The 16,789-nt window shown below is 49.5% G+C and overlaps 1 protein-coding gene across 1 annotated transcript in view; it reads left to right on the top strand.

Moving 5' to 3' along the window:
- The first annotated feature begins 7,742 nt into the window (after window positions 1-7,742).
- The window catches only part of PHRF1 (PHD and ring finger domains 1), a 29,275-nt gene continuing 20,228 nt past the window's right edge, over window positions 7,743-16,789 (top strand). Inside the window, 5 exon segments of the mRNA XM_057412730.1 lie at window positions 7,743-7,826; window positions 7,828-7,863; window positions 14,183-14,297; window positions 14,631-14,755; window positions 16,202-16,429. Of these exon segments, the coding sequence (XP_057268713.1) occupies window positions 7,743-7,826; window positions 7,828-7,863; window positions 14,183-14,297; window positions 14,631-14,755; window positions 16,202-16,429 (588 nt within the window).

Raw genomic sequence — 16,789 nt, 5'->3', positions numbered from 1 at the left:
AGATGATGCTGTCCTTTTCTAGGCCACTACAGAGTGCTAGGAAGGAATTACTCATTGTTATGAGATTAAAACAAAGCAAATGAATTATTGTTTTTTCCCTTAAAAACAAAAACACAAACCAAAAGCCCAGCACACGATGTGTACTGGAGAGGGAACAACCAGCTGCTTGTGGCTGAGGCAGGGATCCAAGCATACCAGGTGCCTCGAGGATGCTGTGCTTGGGTGAATGGAGGACAGCCATGTCCCCATGTCCCTCAGGAGCTGTGGACCAACTTCTTCTTTCCCTATGGCAGGCAGGAATGGGCTTCAGGGCTTCTCCCTCCTCGAATGCTTCTCACCACCACCTCCAGTGGCACCCAGCAATCACAATGCAAAGGACATACCTGTTTTTTCACTGGTGAACAGCCCCAGCATCCTTTTGAGTTTTTATTTTCAATTAGCTCTGCAGCCTCTCAGGCCAAGGCACCACTGAGGAGAGCAGTTCGGCCACCCAGCCCCCTGGGCCTCTTCTCCTTTCTGTGCTACACAATTACTATATATTTTTTTTTATATTGCATAAGCAAATAAAATGGCTCCCAGCTCCTCACCCATCTACCCTGGGCTGTGCCAGCTCTTTGGGTCAGGCATCATCCGCAGATGGTGCTGCCCCAGACCAGTACAGTTCCTCAAGGGCAGCACAGCTGCGTACATCTGAAAGACACCCAGTTTGCAGTCATGGGTTCGTACAAGTTCCTCAGTGTCTGAGTTTAGGTTTTTCCCCCCCTTAAATCTCACCTAGAGTGCTAGAAGCAAGCATTCGTGCTGCCTCCCAGCCCCTGGACTTGGCAAGCAGCTTCTAAAGTACACGCTTCAGCACCAGTTACATAAGGAAAGGTGTGAATGACTGGAGGAGAAAATGCCTGTTGGTTTTGCTCCCCAAGCTGTGTACAGATGCTCTGCTGCTTGCTCCTGGGCACACAGTTCCTATGAGGGTAGTTCACTGCAGAGGGAGAAGAGAAACTCCTTGAACTGGCATGTGTGTTTGTGCAGGGAGCAATGTCTGCTCTCCCTATGATGTTTTTCCTTTCCCTGTCTCAGGGTAAAGACTGAGTGCATTCTACCTTGCCCTGAGAAAAAAACAAACAAACAAAAAAAAACAAAAAAGATTTAAAAAAACATAAAGCACTAGAGGAAGCTGGGAAATTTCCTTGTTTATGGATGAGCAAGTTTGTCTCCCAATGGAACCTTCTGCCAGCAGAAATTTTATTCCTTTTTTTTTTTTTTAGGATGTATTATGTAAGTCCATGCTTGCATCTAATTGACTGACTCCCTCTTAAACAATTCATGTACTCCTTCTATTCCTCACAGGCCAGCTTACTCCTTCAGTGAGGCTCACCACTGACCTGCTACTGGCACACGTTACAGACAGAACAGGGTAGGCCCTTCCTAGCACAATGCTTGAAGCATTAAGCCTGCTCACTTCCCTCTGCAAAGAGCTGAAATAAGAGAACAAAATATGTGAGAACAGAGAAGTTCCTTCAGTGTAATGGGCCTGACAGTCAAGCATCTTCCCCTCCTGCAAAGTACACTCCTGCCTCTCCCCAGAAATCTTACAGCATCAGTTCTGAGCAAGAGCTTTTAGCAACGACTATTCTTGTTGCCAGGCTAAGCATGTCCTTACCAATCTGCTTGTTAGCTACCAAAAACCATGAAGTTAAGGGTATCTTAGCCCTGGTGCTGGGCTTTCTGCTTGAGAGACAACCAGGTAGCACCCCTTCTGCTCTCCTTTTCAAGCCACCTTCACTGGCTGCAGAGGTAAAAGGAGGCACGGGGCATGCAATGCACATCAGATGTATCACTGAGAAGGTACAGCTTTCCTCTTCACCTGGTCTAGCACCCAGTAATACAGTAATAAGCACTCAAACGCTGGTTTTGCACTATTTATTGAAGACTTCAGGTGTCAGCACAGCAGCTTAGTTTTGAATCTTGCCACAAGGATGCTAAAACCAGGAATTAAACTGTATACTTACCACCACTTACTGGAGAGAGACACAAAATAAAAGCAAAACCAAACTTCAATTCAACCCCTTGCCTTCGCTTACTGGAACTGAGCAGGATGGTTCCATAGGTAGTGGGAAATTCATACCACAGTGCTGCTCATGGGAACTGGGACAAGCCTTGCTAGGCAACCCACAGAGTTGCTTCTGCCAGTGGCATTTCCAGCAGTTAGTCATTGGGCAGCACAGTCCCAGACACAGGGATATTTCTTCAAAAAGAAACAAAGCACCTTAATTTTCAGATGCAGATTTGTTACATGCACAGTTACACATCTCAGTAAAATGGGGTGGTAGGGGACCACCGGGCTTCAGTTTGTGCTCACAGACATGCTCATACACAGGTGTATCTTGCACCAGGTTTCCCTCTCCCTGCTCTCCACGTGGCTATGCTGTGCTCCTGTCTACTCGGCACTAGCAGAGGGGAGATACTGTAAGTGTAGCTAGGGAGGAGGAAAGCCGCCTGCGGCTGTGGAAGCTGTGAACTTATCTGACCCCCCAGTCAAAAAAGGCCCATCTGGCTTCTGAAAAAGTGAGAAAGCAGCTTTGGTGAATTCAGATGGTGTTCCTCTCTTTTCACCCTGTTTGAGCACGGTGGACTCACCCAGTCTGCGTGGGGCACAGAGGGAGCTGATTTTTTCTTCCAGAAGAGCAGATGCTCATCCAGGACCCAAAGGGAGACACAACAAACAAGTGCATGCAGGAGAGATGGGGACAGGCAAAATTGCTCCATGACAGTCTCTATCAGGGCAGAGGACGTTGCTCTGCCTTCTGAGGAATTAACTACTTACTGACCAGAGCACTGTTGACTCTTCCAGATCAAGCCTTTACAACAAGTCCAGGGCTACATGTGAGCAACAAGGAGAAGACCTGAGCCCTTTCAGGAAACCTCAGCAGGCTGTGGTGAATCCTGGCTGGTTATTATGAGTTTAAGCTGCTGGTAAAGCTGCTCTGCGCTTTAAAAAAGGTAAGTTTCAACTACCCAGCTTCTTCACCAGTCTAAAACTGCAAGAGAGAACTTTGTAGAAGAAGCAATTTGCTTCGTCACTTCCTCCGTTTCTAGTGACAGCCACTCTGGGCGGTTGGAGGAGTCCCTGCCTGGCTTGCCTTCCTGCTCCTCAGGTCCATGAAGTCAGAGTCCCCTGCGTGACATCACGGTGTGATGGTGCAAGGCAGCTCTGCCAGAACCCAGCCAAAGGCTGGGGACCCAATAGAGCCCTGGCGCAAGGAGAGGAAAGCTGGGTGCAAGGGTGGGGGGCTGAATGAGAAACAAAACGGCCACAGAAAAGCAAAGTGAAGCTCATTTCTGTTGTTCATTTAACAGACTAGACAGTCTCTCTTTAAAGGTGACTCATCCGGGGCAATACCAGGCAGTTTCTTCTGTTAACACACCCTTGGCAATAGCACTTCAGTTAGTCACTGACTGGTGTATCAAGACGTCACTGGCTGGGATGAAGCACCTCTTTAACTTGGTACGGAGTCCACTAGCACTTACTGACTTTGGAGAAGAGCAGGGAAGGAGAGAGGAGGGCACAGCATCCCTCCGGCGCAACTTTACCACGGGCTTCTAGCACCCGCACGCTGCCACGGCCCGTTCCACTCATCTCCGTTGGCGCTGGACACACCGAGCCCGGCTGCATGAAACCTTAAATCTTTTCACACTCCATCACGCCGTGTGGCTAACTGCAAGGCGCTGTCTCTGCATGTCAGGGGTCTGCCGCGCCAAGGATGGGAAGCTGCTGGAGGCAGGACAGTGGCGTTTCACGGGGGGGGGGGGAAGGACGACGACGACTCCTTCTCACGCCGAAGCCCCTCACTTGGGTGGCACGGAGGGGACGCAGGCGTCGCGGCATGGGTCCGTGGAGGTGAGGCGGCCGCACAGCGGTGTCCGAGGAGCAGGTTAGCCGCTGTCACACGCACAGTGGAGTCGCCGAGAGCACAATGTGCGTTAGTCAGTGGCTCACCTGCTCCTGGAGAATGACGGGGAGCGGCAGAGCCCGCAAGCAGCACAGGAGACAGCGCGAAGGATGGGTCGGGAGCGGAGGGGGGTCGCGCCGTGCCCGGGCTCCGTGGCGCATCCCGGCACGGAGGGTTGCAGCTCGTCGCACGCACCCCCAGGACAGGCCCCCCCGTACCACCCCGGGGCAGAAGCGCCTTCTCCCGCCCGGCCGCCGCTCACCTGCGCTCCGCGCTCCCCCCTCCGCCGGCAACTTCTCGCTCTGGCCCGGCCCGGCCCGGCCCGGCCCACGCCGCGCGCCGCGGCCCCTCGCCCCTCCCACCGCGCCTCGTCTGCCAATAGCGAAGCCGCCCGCCAGCCCGCCGGCCCCGCCTCCGCGCCGCAGGGCCCAATGGCGACTCCGTCACCGCCCGGCGGCAGCGGCCTCCTCCGCCCCCCCCCCCGTCAGTGACAGCGGCGGGCGCGGCGCGTTCGCTTCTGCACGTCGCAGCTGCGGGGAGGAACCATTTGTACCTGTTGAATCCGCCGCCCGCCTCCCGCTCACCCCGCCCCGCCGACCCCCTCCCCGCCCTCGCCGCTAAGCCTAATGCCGGCGGCCGCTGGCGGCACCCCTTTTACCCGGCCGCCTCCCGCGGGGAGACCCTTCCCCGCTACACGGAGCCCGGTTGCACCCCCACTTCTCTCCCTACTTCTCCTCAGTCCCTTTCCCGCCCCCGCCGCAGCCCGGCCCATGGTACGGTCCGCCGGGGCCGTGCCATCAGGGCAGTGTCGGGGCGCACGTACGCGGGGAGGGGGGGGTGTTCTGCGGCCGTGTCCCCCCTGCTGCCGCTCTGCACGTCGTGGTGGTGAATTTCACCTCGTTGCATTCATTTGTTACATAGTTGTTCCCGTTGTTCCTCTCTAGGTTGGAAAACCTGGCCGCAGAGTGCTGCTCCAGGGGTCCCGCAGTCTGAAGCCCCCACTGAATCCTGGGGTCAGGGACCGGATGGCTCGGGCGTCTTCTTCCAGTAGCGTCTTCCCCCCCCCCCCCCCCCCCCCCCCCAAAAAAAAAAAAAAAAAAGACAACACTTTTTTGTGAGAACTCACTCTTGGTCATCAACCTACAAGCTGTCAGCCAAACGGTTGAAACGCTGACAATGTTGGGGTGCCCCAGCGAGGGTTTTCTCAGCGCCAAAGGTAGTGCTGGATGGACGTAGCACTGTCCTGCGGAGGTGAAGAGCCTTGCTGCACACACGCGAGAGTCGGGTGTTTGGCTGGCTCCCGTCTGCCCAAAGACACACACCTTCCCCAAACAGACCAGAAACTAGAGTGTGTTTGGGGACCCCCCCACTTCATTCACACTGCTGGTGTTCAAGAGAAGGGACACTTTGGGTACAAAAGTGGCTGCTGACCAAACGGGCCAGACACCACATCCCTGCTGAACTGGTAACACACGCTGTCTAGCAGAAGGCACTGGTTCTGCATCCCTTGAGGAAACCGTCGCGGCTCTGACGGGCGTTCTGCTACCTGGTGCTCTTCCTGCAAGGTGTGGTGCAAGACTTGGAAGCAAAACCTAGTGCGGGCTCCCCGACAGCCGGCGGTGATTACCGACCTCAAAGGATTTCCCTATATGTTTTGCTGGAGCGTGTACCAGCCATCCGTGGCTCTGCTCTCCCGCTGCCGGTGGGCAAGGGGGATGGGGACAGCCCCTCTCCTGCGTGACAGTCCGCACAATGACAGCCTCTGTTGTCATTTCGTGCGCGTGTTGTGTGGGACTTTTTTGTTTTCACCCAGCAGCCGTAGGGGAAAAAGTCACGTATTTTAACGTCTTCCCCAGTACAGGGCTGGCGCTCAGATTGGAGCAAAATCGGCCACGGAGCACACAGGCCCCTGAACCAACACCGTAAGTGAGGCATGACCGTGGAAATTGTCACTTTGTTTAAAACCAGGTATTTTGTGTGGAGCAACGTGGCTGGGTGCTGCCCGGACACCTCCTTGCCGGGCTGCTCCGTGGGACACGCGTGCCGTGGGCTGCCATCTCTTCTTCCAGGCGGTGCCTGACATTTCATGTTTGGTTTTAAAGTAAATAAATAAATACGTTAAATCCTTCCTCCCCCTGCTGCGAGCAGACAGGGAAGGAGTGTGTTTCGCAGCGGTGCTTGCACAGCTGGCTGTCGGCACGTTGCTCGGACCTCCCTGCGCTCCGTATTAAACCGTCCAGCGCGGAGCGGGACTGGCTGGGGTCCAGCCGAGCACGGCCGGCGCGGCTGTGGCGGGCGAACCGCTCGCCTGCTGCGCGAGCGAAGGGTGAGATGGGCTGTTGTGTGTTCCAGCGAACAGCAAGAACCCGCAGGGCTTGGAGGAGGGGGCCTGCCATTGCCCTGGAGAGGCTCCGGGCTGGGGTGCTTTGCCCCTGCTCCCCCGACAGCTCCGAACGAGCTCGTGGCTCAGCGCTTAATCTCCGGGATGAAATTTCCTGCTGACACGGCCGGTGCTTCCCTGGGGAGAGCCCCCACTTATTCCAGCCCTCCGGCTCTTCCGTTTGTTCCCAACTGTCCGCTGTGAGCGGTGACAGTGAACCGCTCCCGCTGACTGCGGGAAGCGCCGCGGACCGCCCGGCAGCCCCCGGCCTTCATCGCCTGTGCCGTCGTGCAGCGGGGATTGAGCCCGCGGGCTCGGGGAGGAAGCCAAAAGGGGAAACATGCCCCCGAGGCCCAGCAACCGCTGTGACCATTACCGTGCAATTAAAAAGCTGCCCCCCTGACAGCGCAGGTCTCGTCTTCTCAAACCTAAGGCGGTCTGTGTTCAGTGGCAACGGCTTCAGCAGGATGCTCACCCTCAACCCCGCCTCGCCCCACTCCCGAAGCCCTGAGCGGGCAGACAGCAGCACGGCCGGAGCAGGGGTTGCTCCGCTCTGTGCGGTCACGAAAAGGCCCTTGCTTTCAACCCTGGCCCCCATCTGATTCCTGACAATGGCCCGAGTGTCTGCGAGTACGTGCGCGTTAGCGCTGGGTCACGTCCGAGCAGACAGAGCTGCGCTCCCCGCCCGGCGGAGACCCGGGTCTTGGGCAGAACACCACGGCTGGTGGGACACTGCGAGAGGGGGAACAACCTTTCCTCCGGTACGTGCGTGCGATCACCCAGCAGAACGGGAACATTTGGGCTGGGATCAGCCACGCGTACTTAAGAGGGGAAAAAAAAGAACAGCCGCGATCTGCATCGCCTGACAGAGGTACTTAAGGCTGATGCGCGCCCGCACGGACCACACGCCTTCCTCCTCCGAGAACAGCGTGTCTCGGGCGCAGCCTGCCGCGGTGGCAAAGTGCGCTCCACCGGCCTTCCCTACGGCTTCTCTGGGGACCGTAGCCCCGACCCCGATGCTCAGGTCTGGCTGTCAGAGTGCGGCAAGGGAAGGCAGCACCGGGGCCCGGCCTCACAGCCTCAACACCGCAAGCCTGGGGACACCGACCAAAGGGACAGCGAGCACCCCGGGGATGGCGGGGGGGTGCCCCTGTCCGCCCGACTCCTGTAGGGCAGTCCAGCTCCGCAGCCCCGCTGCCCAGTGCTGTCCACGGGGACTCAGCTCCTTCCCCTCAGGGCGGTGCGGTGGTATAGCCCGGTGCACCTCCGCTCCTATGGTTCAGTCCCGCGGCCGTTCCGCTCCCCCCTTCCCTCGAATGGTTCACCCTGTCGCTTCACTCCTTTCCCTCTCCCCCTCCCGCAAGCAGTGGTTCAGTCCCGCTCCTGCAGGCGGCGGCACCGCCGTGGCCCGGATGCGTTCCCGCAACACTTCCGAGGTGGGGGGGCGGTGTGTTCCTGCGGTGCAGCTCACGGTGGTGACGCGTCCTGGCCCTGGCCGGCCCGGTAACGTGAGCGTTGGAGCCTTCTCCTCGTGTGAGTGCCCGGGCACGGGGCGGTAGCTCTGGGGCTGGCCTGGGCCGGGGGGAGGGCGGCGGGGCCAGGACGGGCCTCGCCGTGGGCCGCAGTTGCGCGAGCCGCCGTCCTCCGCCGCGGGGTGCTGCCAGCTGCTGAGGGGACAGCAGCTGTTTATATGTGTTTAATTCAGTCCCTATAGAGGTACTTGCGTAGCGATTTACTCTGAGCAGCCGCTGGCGGCCGGCGGAAGATGCGGCTGAGCGGGTCCGCTGCGGGGGGGCTGCCGCGGCGTTCCGCGCGGCTGCTTCCGCTCTGTCCGCAGCCGCCTTTATCCCGGAAACTGTCCCAAGGGGTGGGAAGCGGTCGAGCAAGCGGCGGCATCCATCTGCGCGGGGAGGGCCTGCGCGACGGCGGCTCCGTGCTGGGGAGCGATCCGGTGCCGCGCAGCAGCTTTATCTAATGCTGCGAAGACCTACTGCATACAGCCGAGTGTTTCTGGCATCTCTCTCGCTTTCCTTCCCGTTGTTTGTGCTGCACGTGTGAGTGTGTTTGAAAAAGTTGTAAGCTATTTCAGCCCTCTACAAGGAAGTCAGTGCGTCCCTGGCTAAAAAGCAGAAATAAGGCTTTATGTGCGAGCGTTTTTTTTACAGATTAACTTACTGCAAAGCGTGTTTGGGCTTAAAGGTGTAGCCTAGAGGGATCTGTGCTTACTGACAGATTTTAAAGCTGTGTAACCGGTGCCCCTCATTGTGTGCCCCTTGTTCAGTAACAGTTAAGTGTAGGACTTTTTGTAGGCTTGGTTGCTGTTCTTCCTGCTGGTTGTAACATAGATGCATTGCTGATGTGTTGCAGAGGTGTTTGCTCTGTATTTCCTTTCTTGAAGGTCAGTAGGTCTTGAGACCTTTTGTTAATGCGAATGCACAAAAAAAAACCCACCCCAGCACGTAAAAGTCCAGTGTTTTGTTTTGCCTTTTCCCACAGCCCATAAACAGCAGGGAAAGCTGTAGTTAAAGGTGGGAATGGTGCGAAAGACTGATGCTGAAAAAGAACTCGCCAGTAAGGGTGACTCTCTGTAAGAAAAAAAGCCTGCTAAGAAAGAGGAGGATGTGCAGCTTTGGAAAGTGTTTGATTCCCAGCTGGAAATTGAGCCAGTGGCTTCAGGGAGTTGCAGGCTGGGAACTGTGTACATCTTGGCTGCTGCTTTGAATACAGAGGTACGAAACATCCAGCTGCTCCTCTGGGTAAAATGCTGCACTTCAAAAGTGCCTTTGCAAAGCCTGTGCTTTGTTTGCATTACAAACATATGTACATGCCTGAAGAGTGGGAAGCGCATATCAGCTCCTGGGGGGAGCTTTGATGGACAGTTTCGATCTTGGAATTTAGGGTGGCTAAATTTTAGGGCAGGACCAGGATGGGGGAAAGATAGGTGCTTACTTACCTACCCCAGGATTAATTTTCTGTGCCTTATCTGCTAGGTTCTTAGGTACATCCCTTATTTAAATTGTTGCATGAGCAATTCTAATAGTGGTTTTTAAGAGATAATCATTTTGTGACTTAAACAGGGGAAAGTCAGCTCTAAATTTAGATTTAAAGGGCTTTTTGAAAGCTCCCTGCACATGAGAGGTTGGCACTGTATGGCTCTAATTGGTAAGAGACTTGTTAGTCTGAATACTTTCCCTGCTTAGTTCCTCTTGCCTTTGGAATGTGGTGGTGGCAGATACTAGTCACACCATATCCAGATGTTTTCCAGCCAGGTACAGCTGTGATTTTTACAACATTCTTTCAGTGTAGCCTATGAAGTTGGAAACAAAGCCAGATGCTTTCTGATGTGTGACAGTGGTTTTCCAGAGGGGCCAAACCAACAAATAAAGCAGATGTGTTAACAAGAACTGAAAGCTCAGGTGTCTGAACATTTAGTAGATTTAAATTTAGTTATAGCTGCTCTTTGTAACACGACTGCTCAGTAACTGCACATTAGATCAGCGTTCAAAACTACTCTGGGAGAAAGTCCATCTGGCTTGCTTCTTTGCCTGTGTATAATCCTAAACGTTACCAAAGCAGATTAAAGTAAATGTCTTGTCTAGCAGCTCTTCCATTTCTAAAAACTAGACACTACTGTAAGAAGTTGGAAATGGAGGCAAGGAGTTGGTGCTAGAAAGGAAGGTACACGTGACTGGAAGAATCGCTCAGTGTTGTAGGCGGCTCCGTCGGCTTCGTGTCAGAGTGACACAGAACTTGAGTGTGTTTTGCAGGCCATGGCTCCTCTTATGGTTAGAAACCTGCACTTACCTTCTAGCTGGAACATACTCAAAGTATGTTAAAATACTGATTTGTGGTAAAAGGTTTGTAGTTCAAAAACTGAATGTTTCCTCCAGAACAAGCATTTATCAAACAAGCACTTCAGTAAACAATCTTCTTTGTTCTTAAAGCCAACAGAAAACCCTGTTGCTAATACAGCTTGAAGAAGGTATTTGTAATTGCTGTTGGATTGTACAATTAAAATGGCTTAAGACAGCTTGATGTAAAAATGTAATCTGTCTTAATAGCAAAGCCCAAGCTTATGATGTATATGGCTGCAGAGCCCATGCTGCAGGAGGCACACACTGCTCAGTGCACATGCCACAGGCCTGAGAGAGGTTGTGCCTTTGTGAAGGGAACGTAGAGCCGGGGGAAAGCGCTGGTGCATCAGCTGTGTTTTTGCAGTTTAATGTTTGATTAAGATATTGTGAGGCTCTTCTAAATGAGGATCTGAAAACGAGGATGTTAAGGAGGAGTACAGTATCTGTCTTTAGCAGATGTAGTGTGCAACCTGTAATTCAAACACTGGATGTTCTGTGTGCACACTACATGCTTGTAAATGATACACCTGCCCAGGGAATTGAAATATATTTTGCTGTAAGTGGTGATGTCTTGCGTTAGTGGTATTGAGCCCAAAGACAAGGGATCTCTGGCCAAGTTATCCTGCATCTGTGTTTGCGAGCTGCCTGCTGTGAGTGCATCCTAAATTACCCTGAATAGGGTCTTCAAAGTGGGAACCTCTTAGGTGAGAGGACCAGTGGATGTGAGAGCCTCTGCTGGTGAAGGGCTTCATGCAGAGTACTGCACACTTTGGATTTTCCAAGTGACCAAGCAGCAAGGTGTTGGGTACAGCAGTGAAGGCAGTTCCTTGGTACCCCCCAAACTGAAAGCAGCTATAATTGCCTCTGTCAAATGGCCTTCAGGGATAACCGGCTGCTTTTTAGCAGTCTAGGCTTTTGTGTTACATAAGTGCATAGTTAAGTTTTGCCTCAGAGGAATGACTACAGTCTCCTCCTTAACCAAACTTCTTGGTTTAAATAATAATAATAAAATGCCTCCTATGTATTTTGTATCTCCTGGTCCCAGCTTTGTGGGGGTTGGAAGAATTCTGATGCGTAAGTGCTGGAACAAAAGCTGGGCTTTTGTACAGGTGGGTGAGCTCTCTGAAGTATATCATGAATGTGTTTCATAGTGGTAATTTGTCTGAAATGTCTCTCCATAAGAAAAAAAAAACACAGAAAACAACACTTGGAAGTACTGCTTATAGTCCTTCAAAAATAGGAGAACAAGCTCTCATTTTAGGTGTATAGTCTTGGGTTTCCTTCTTCTTTTTTTTTTTTTCTTTAGAGCAGCTGTCCAGTTTGGAAAAGGTTATTTGTAACATAAGATCTGTGATGTTCTTAAAATCTCAAATTTACTTCATCTCTCTTGGTTTCTCTTTGTCTGTTCCCAACTATCCACAAACCAGACTTTTTCTTTACTGACAAGATTTGAAGACTTGATTGCTTACTGCAATACCAGTATTTTCCTTAACTCAGAGTTTTGCCTCCGAGCAAGGTACAAGCTTACATTTGCAGCATAAATATGTCAGCTTAGATTGTCAAGTCACAAGTGCTGATTTGTTTGTCTCTGTGCTTAAAGGATATCTTTCCATGGGGCAGCAGGGCAAAAATAACGTGGGTAGTTGTTTTTTTATTCCACAGCAGTGAAGAAATGCATGCTGTTTGGCAGTTAAGCGTATGTTGGTCAGAACTGTAGTTTGTGGGAATCACTTTTAAAAATAAAAAGGTCCTTCACTCACTGTGCTGATTGCTTTGCTTTAAGGAGACCTAGGGAGCTGGGAAATGAAGGTCATTGTGGTGGTGAAGTGAAGGCTCATCCACGGTTTTACCACAGTGGCTTTGGGTTGGTCTGTGTTGTCCTCCATGGCTCAGGCAGTGATGGGTCAGCAGGATCCCTCTCTGATTCCACAGCAGGCCAATGAGAAAGTGGTACAGGCAGAGGTTCTGCATAAAATCCAAATACACAGTGTAAATTCACACATAGCACATAGCAAACATGCCTGCTGCTGCCCTGCTGTGGAACTGGTGCTGACAGACTGCCCTTGTGGTGGTGTTGCAGCTGGGATTCATGAGTTTTGCGCTGCTGTGGCTAGCTTAGCTTTTCAGAGGGTGTTACATAATCGAGTTTGAATAATTCATATGTATGCATTACTGAAACTTGAAAAATTCACAATGTTTCTGTCAATTTTTTAAATTTATTTATTAAGTTACATCATGGAGTCCCTGGCTTTTGATGAGTCTGCGTGTTTTCAGCCAGCATAAACTGTTTTTAAGCACACTCGTATTAACAGTCACAAATTCAGCTAAAAGTTTAAGCCTCTTAGGCAAGATTTTTCCTGAAGTTACAAGAAATCTTTACCAGGAAGTTTTTTGTGTTGAAGTTAGATCTTTTTTTTTCTTTTTAGCTTTTTATTTTTTTTTTTCTCTGAGCATCAAAGACTCCATTTGCAGTTCAGTCTGGTGTAGCGAAGTCTGCATTTTTAAGGCTCTTAAGTAGAGCTGTGCTACGTGGCTCAAAAAGGGAGTATGCAAGTAAAGATACAGATCAAGAGCACTTGAATAAAACATAAGATTTTGTTCCAAAGTTCTCTTAATATGCAAGATGTGTAATGTTGAGCGAGAAGAACACCTGATTGAAACTTCTGTGCTGTGCTTGTTGGAGAATCCAGGGTTGTTTTTTTCTTGTATTGAGATCTGATATCTAACTTTATAAGTGTCAGCTAGTTATATTTTTTCCATTACTTGCTTATAGAAGCTTGCAGGGATCTGTCTGTTTGAACACTTTGTAGTGTTATGTATTAAAAGCTCTGGTTTAATTGTCATCATGAATTTAGATCATGAAGCATCTCTCAGTATTTGTCAGTTTTATTGCCAGTCTGCTAATGCACAGCAATTAATGTGATTGCATTAATATGCACCAAATCAAGTCTTTTCCGTTCTGTGGGATGATGGTTGTGAGATCTGAGACTTCTCTGTTTCATGACAGCTGTGAAAAGGCCCTTTTAAAAAAAAAGATCTAAAATATGTAATCTTTCATAGAATCATAGAATGTTTTGGGTTGGAAGGGACCTTAAAAATCATCCAGTTCCAACCCCCCTGCCATGGGCAGGGACACCTTCCACTAGACCAGGTTGCTCAAAGCCTCATCCAGTCTGGCCTTGAACACTGCCAGGGATGGGGCAGCCACAGTTTCTCTGGGCAACCTGTGCCAGTGTCTCACCACCCTCACAGGGAAGAACTCCTTCCTAATCTAAGTCTACCCTCTGTCAGTTTAAAACCATTCCCCCTTGTCCTTTTCCTGCAGGCCCATGTCACAAGTCCTTCTCCAGCTTTCTTGTCAGCCCCTTTAGGTACTGTAAGGCTGCTCTGTGGTCTTCCTGGAGAATTCTCCAGGCTGTACAACCCCAGCTTTTTCAGCCTGTCTCCATAGAAGTGGTGCTTCAGCCCCCAAATCATTTTTTTGGCCTCCTCTGGACATGAACCAACAGGTCCAAGTCCTCCTTATGGTGGGGGCCCCTGAGCTGAACATAGTTCTTTTTGTTTCTTTTCAATAGGGTAAGTCAGTATTTTGATTTGACACACATGTTGTCATCTTGTTAGGGCCTCTGATCCCTCTTAGTTCTGTGTTTTGTTGGTAGTCCACAGGATAGATGGTTTTGGTGTTTGCAGGTTTTCTATTCCTATTTCTATTCTATTCCAGGAGCCCAAGATAAAGTTGAATCTTGTACCTGAATTTCATAAGCAGGTGGCTTCTTCTATCTCAGTAGGGGTGTGAAACTTCATGTAATGATAAATGCTTACTGGTAGCAACTTGAAACTGGGAAAACTGATCAGTGGTGTGAGGAGCCTTTGCTGTAGAGCAGTGTCCCCTCTACCATTCACGTCTCTGCAGATGCATTGGGTGCTCTTTGCTGGGCTGATGCCTGCTCTGCTTGTGTAGGTGATGCACTGCCTCACTGAAGTCTGCCTTCTTGCAGAGAGCCAGTTTCCAATGTCCTGCCATGGATGATGACAGCCAGGATGAACTGATAAACAAGAATGCTGCACTGGGCAAGAGCAAAAGACAGAGTCTTGCACTCCTCAGTGAAACAGGTAAATGCAGCCTCTCTACATGTGCACATTTCTAGTTTTAGGTTGGAGAACCTATTTGGCTTAAGCTCCAAAGAGAAATAAAGATATATTAGTGACCATTTATTTATTTTTCCTTGAGAATTGTTTTGATTTGCTTCCTAAATTCTGTATCTCAAACTGTTGGCATGCTTCCCTTGAGTTCTTCAGAACAGTCAGCCTTGATACTAGTCAGAAAATTGGGGTTTCACTTCATATATAAAATCCTGAGCAGGAGTTCTGGTGTGACCTTCACTGTTCTGTCTGTCTGTCTGCATCAAATAGGTATTTCCTCTCTTCTTCTCTTTTCTTTTTAAGAAAGCAATGGTGGAAATAGCGATGATTCAGAAGATGATACTGGAAGTGAAGAAGATGACCCTGAGGAAGAGGGAGGCGAGGAGGACAAGGAAGAAAGTGAAGATGAAGAACTAGAAGGTGGGTCTGTTAATGCACATTAACAGCCTTTTGTTTTTAATAACTGGAGGAGGAGTGGTAGGAAAACTTTTCCTCCAAAAATTAACCATTAAATATAAATCTGCAGATGCTGCTGTGTCAGGCTGATGCTTAAAGCCTGCAGTAGTAAACAAGTAATATTCCCCAGTTTCTAAATTCTTAAAGCATTTTTCTATTTGAAGACTATCTTCTAGCCAAAGCGATGTAGTTATAGTCAGTAGGCGTGAACTCTGTCCCAGCAGGAGTAGAAAAAAAAAAAGAAGCCAGAATTGCAGCAATGGCTGATGCTGTTTTTTCACTTATGAAAAGCAGGTTTGTTTGCTTTGGCATGGGGCTTTAAAGTGAATGTTATGATGGGGAGTTTTGGAAATAAACTGGTTTTGCTTTAAGCCTAGGGAGGGCGGAAGAAGACTTGACTAAGTTTTTTTTGAAAAAGGGGTGTAGATGTTACCTGGATTTGTTAGTTTTACTGAAAATGTACTTTCTAGATGATATACTTCTGGGACTGCTGCACTCAAATTATTATTTGAATAGACAAAAATAGTTTTTTATCACGTCTTAAAGCTTGATGGGAAGGCAAGAGCACAGTTTTCCAAGTTCCTAGTTATACTGATTTGAACACAGACTAAAAACTGGATGCCAGGTGCCAAAAAGCTTTATTAATCCTTCATTTAGAGTATTTTCTGCTATGTCCAAACAGGAGAAGACAAAAGACAAAAAAGATAAAATCTGCACCCCTCAAAAAAGAAAGTTTGTTTGTTTGTTTTTAGGTAACTTCACTGTTTCTTGAAAATGTCGAATAAATTCATGGGTTTTAGGGAACGACTAACAGACATATCTGTATTTTGCACTGAAAGTATGAACACCTTTCGGCAATGTATGCTGAGTGCTTAAAATTAACTGTATTCAAACCCAGGTTTCTTTAAGCAGTCTCCACCTAGGCCCCCAGATCTCTTGATTTACTGGTGAAATCTCAAATCTGTTTTTCTGCAGATGAGTGTATTGCTGCTGCTTCTCCTGTGGAGTGCATTTAAAAAAAAAAACAAAACAACCAAAAATTGCATATATGATAACTTTATTACTTTTATTTTTTTAGTGTTTAGTGGTAGCCTGACATATCCTACTCTCCTGTTTTTCTGCCGTCTGTCCTTCTATGTCCTTCTAATCTCTTGCAAGACTAGTCATGTTATCAGGCTTTATTTTCCACCAGAGTAATCCATTGCTTTTTAGTGAAGGTATTTAGGAAAAAAGAAAACAACAAACATTATTGCCTCAAACTTGGGAAGCTGTGCTTTGTCTTTGTAGCCCTATAAAATAAGCTTACTTGGAATTTTCTGTGAACTGGTACCTGCCTACCCCCTCTGCCCTCGCTGCTGAAGCCCTGCAGCAACGAGAGCTGTTTCTCATCTCTAACTTTTTAAGATTGTGAAGTTGAGGATGATGATGATGATGAAGAGGAAGAGGAGGAAGAAACTGCAGCCAGTGCGGAGGGAACAACCGATGCTCTGAAAGCAGAGCCACGCATAAATGGAGCAAGCGTTTCTTCTGATGAGGATGGTGAACACTGCCCCATTTGCCTCAACACGTTTAGGGATCAGGTTGTTGGGACTCCTGAGAGCTGTTCCCATTACTTCTGCTTGGACTGTATTGTGGAGTGGTCTAAGGTGAGCTGTTTTGTCCCTGACGTCCTGTGGCCTTCCAGCGTGCTCTTCTCTTTCCCCTTTGATCATGCTGTTTTGCTGTAATGAGAACAAAACACTGTAATATTTATATTTGCTTTCTTAAACTTCTTTACACAGACTTGGGTTACTGCTCCGTTTGGCAGGTTTCATGTTTGTGAAGTGTGGATCAGTTTTGTACCCATACTGATCTGTTGGCTTTTCTGAAAGCTGTAATGTCATAAGCAAGTGTGTTTCTAGGCCAAGTAAAATTATTTTTTCAAGTTAAAACATAAGTAATACTTTTTTTCTGTGTATTTCTCTGTGTATCTCTTGTTGAATTCTTTGGTTTGACTCTTGGATTGG

This window comes from Pezoporus wallicus, unplaced genomic scaffold, assembly GCF_028554395.1.
Source record: "Pezoporus wallicus isolate ANWC-B61680 ecotype Strahan unplaced genomic scaffold, APGP_CSIRO_Pwel_v1 scaffold_6885, whole genome shotgun sequence".
In the NCBI taxonomy this organism is placed as follows: Eukaryota; Metazoa; Chordata; class Aves; order Psittaciformes; family Psittacidae; genus Pezoporus; species Pezoporus wallicus.
Note: the sequence above shows the minus strand (reverse complement) of the source record. Positions and strands in the feature narration are given on the sequence as shown.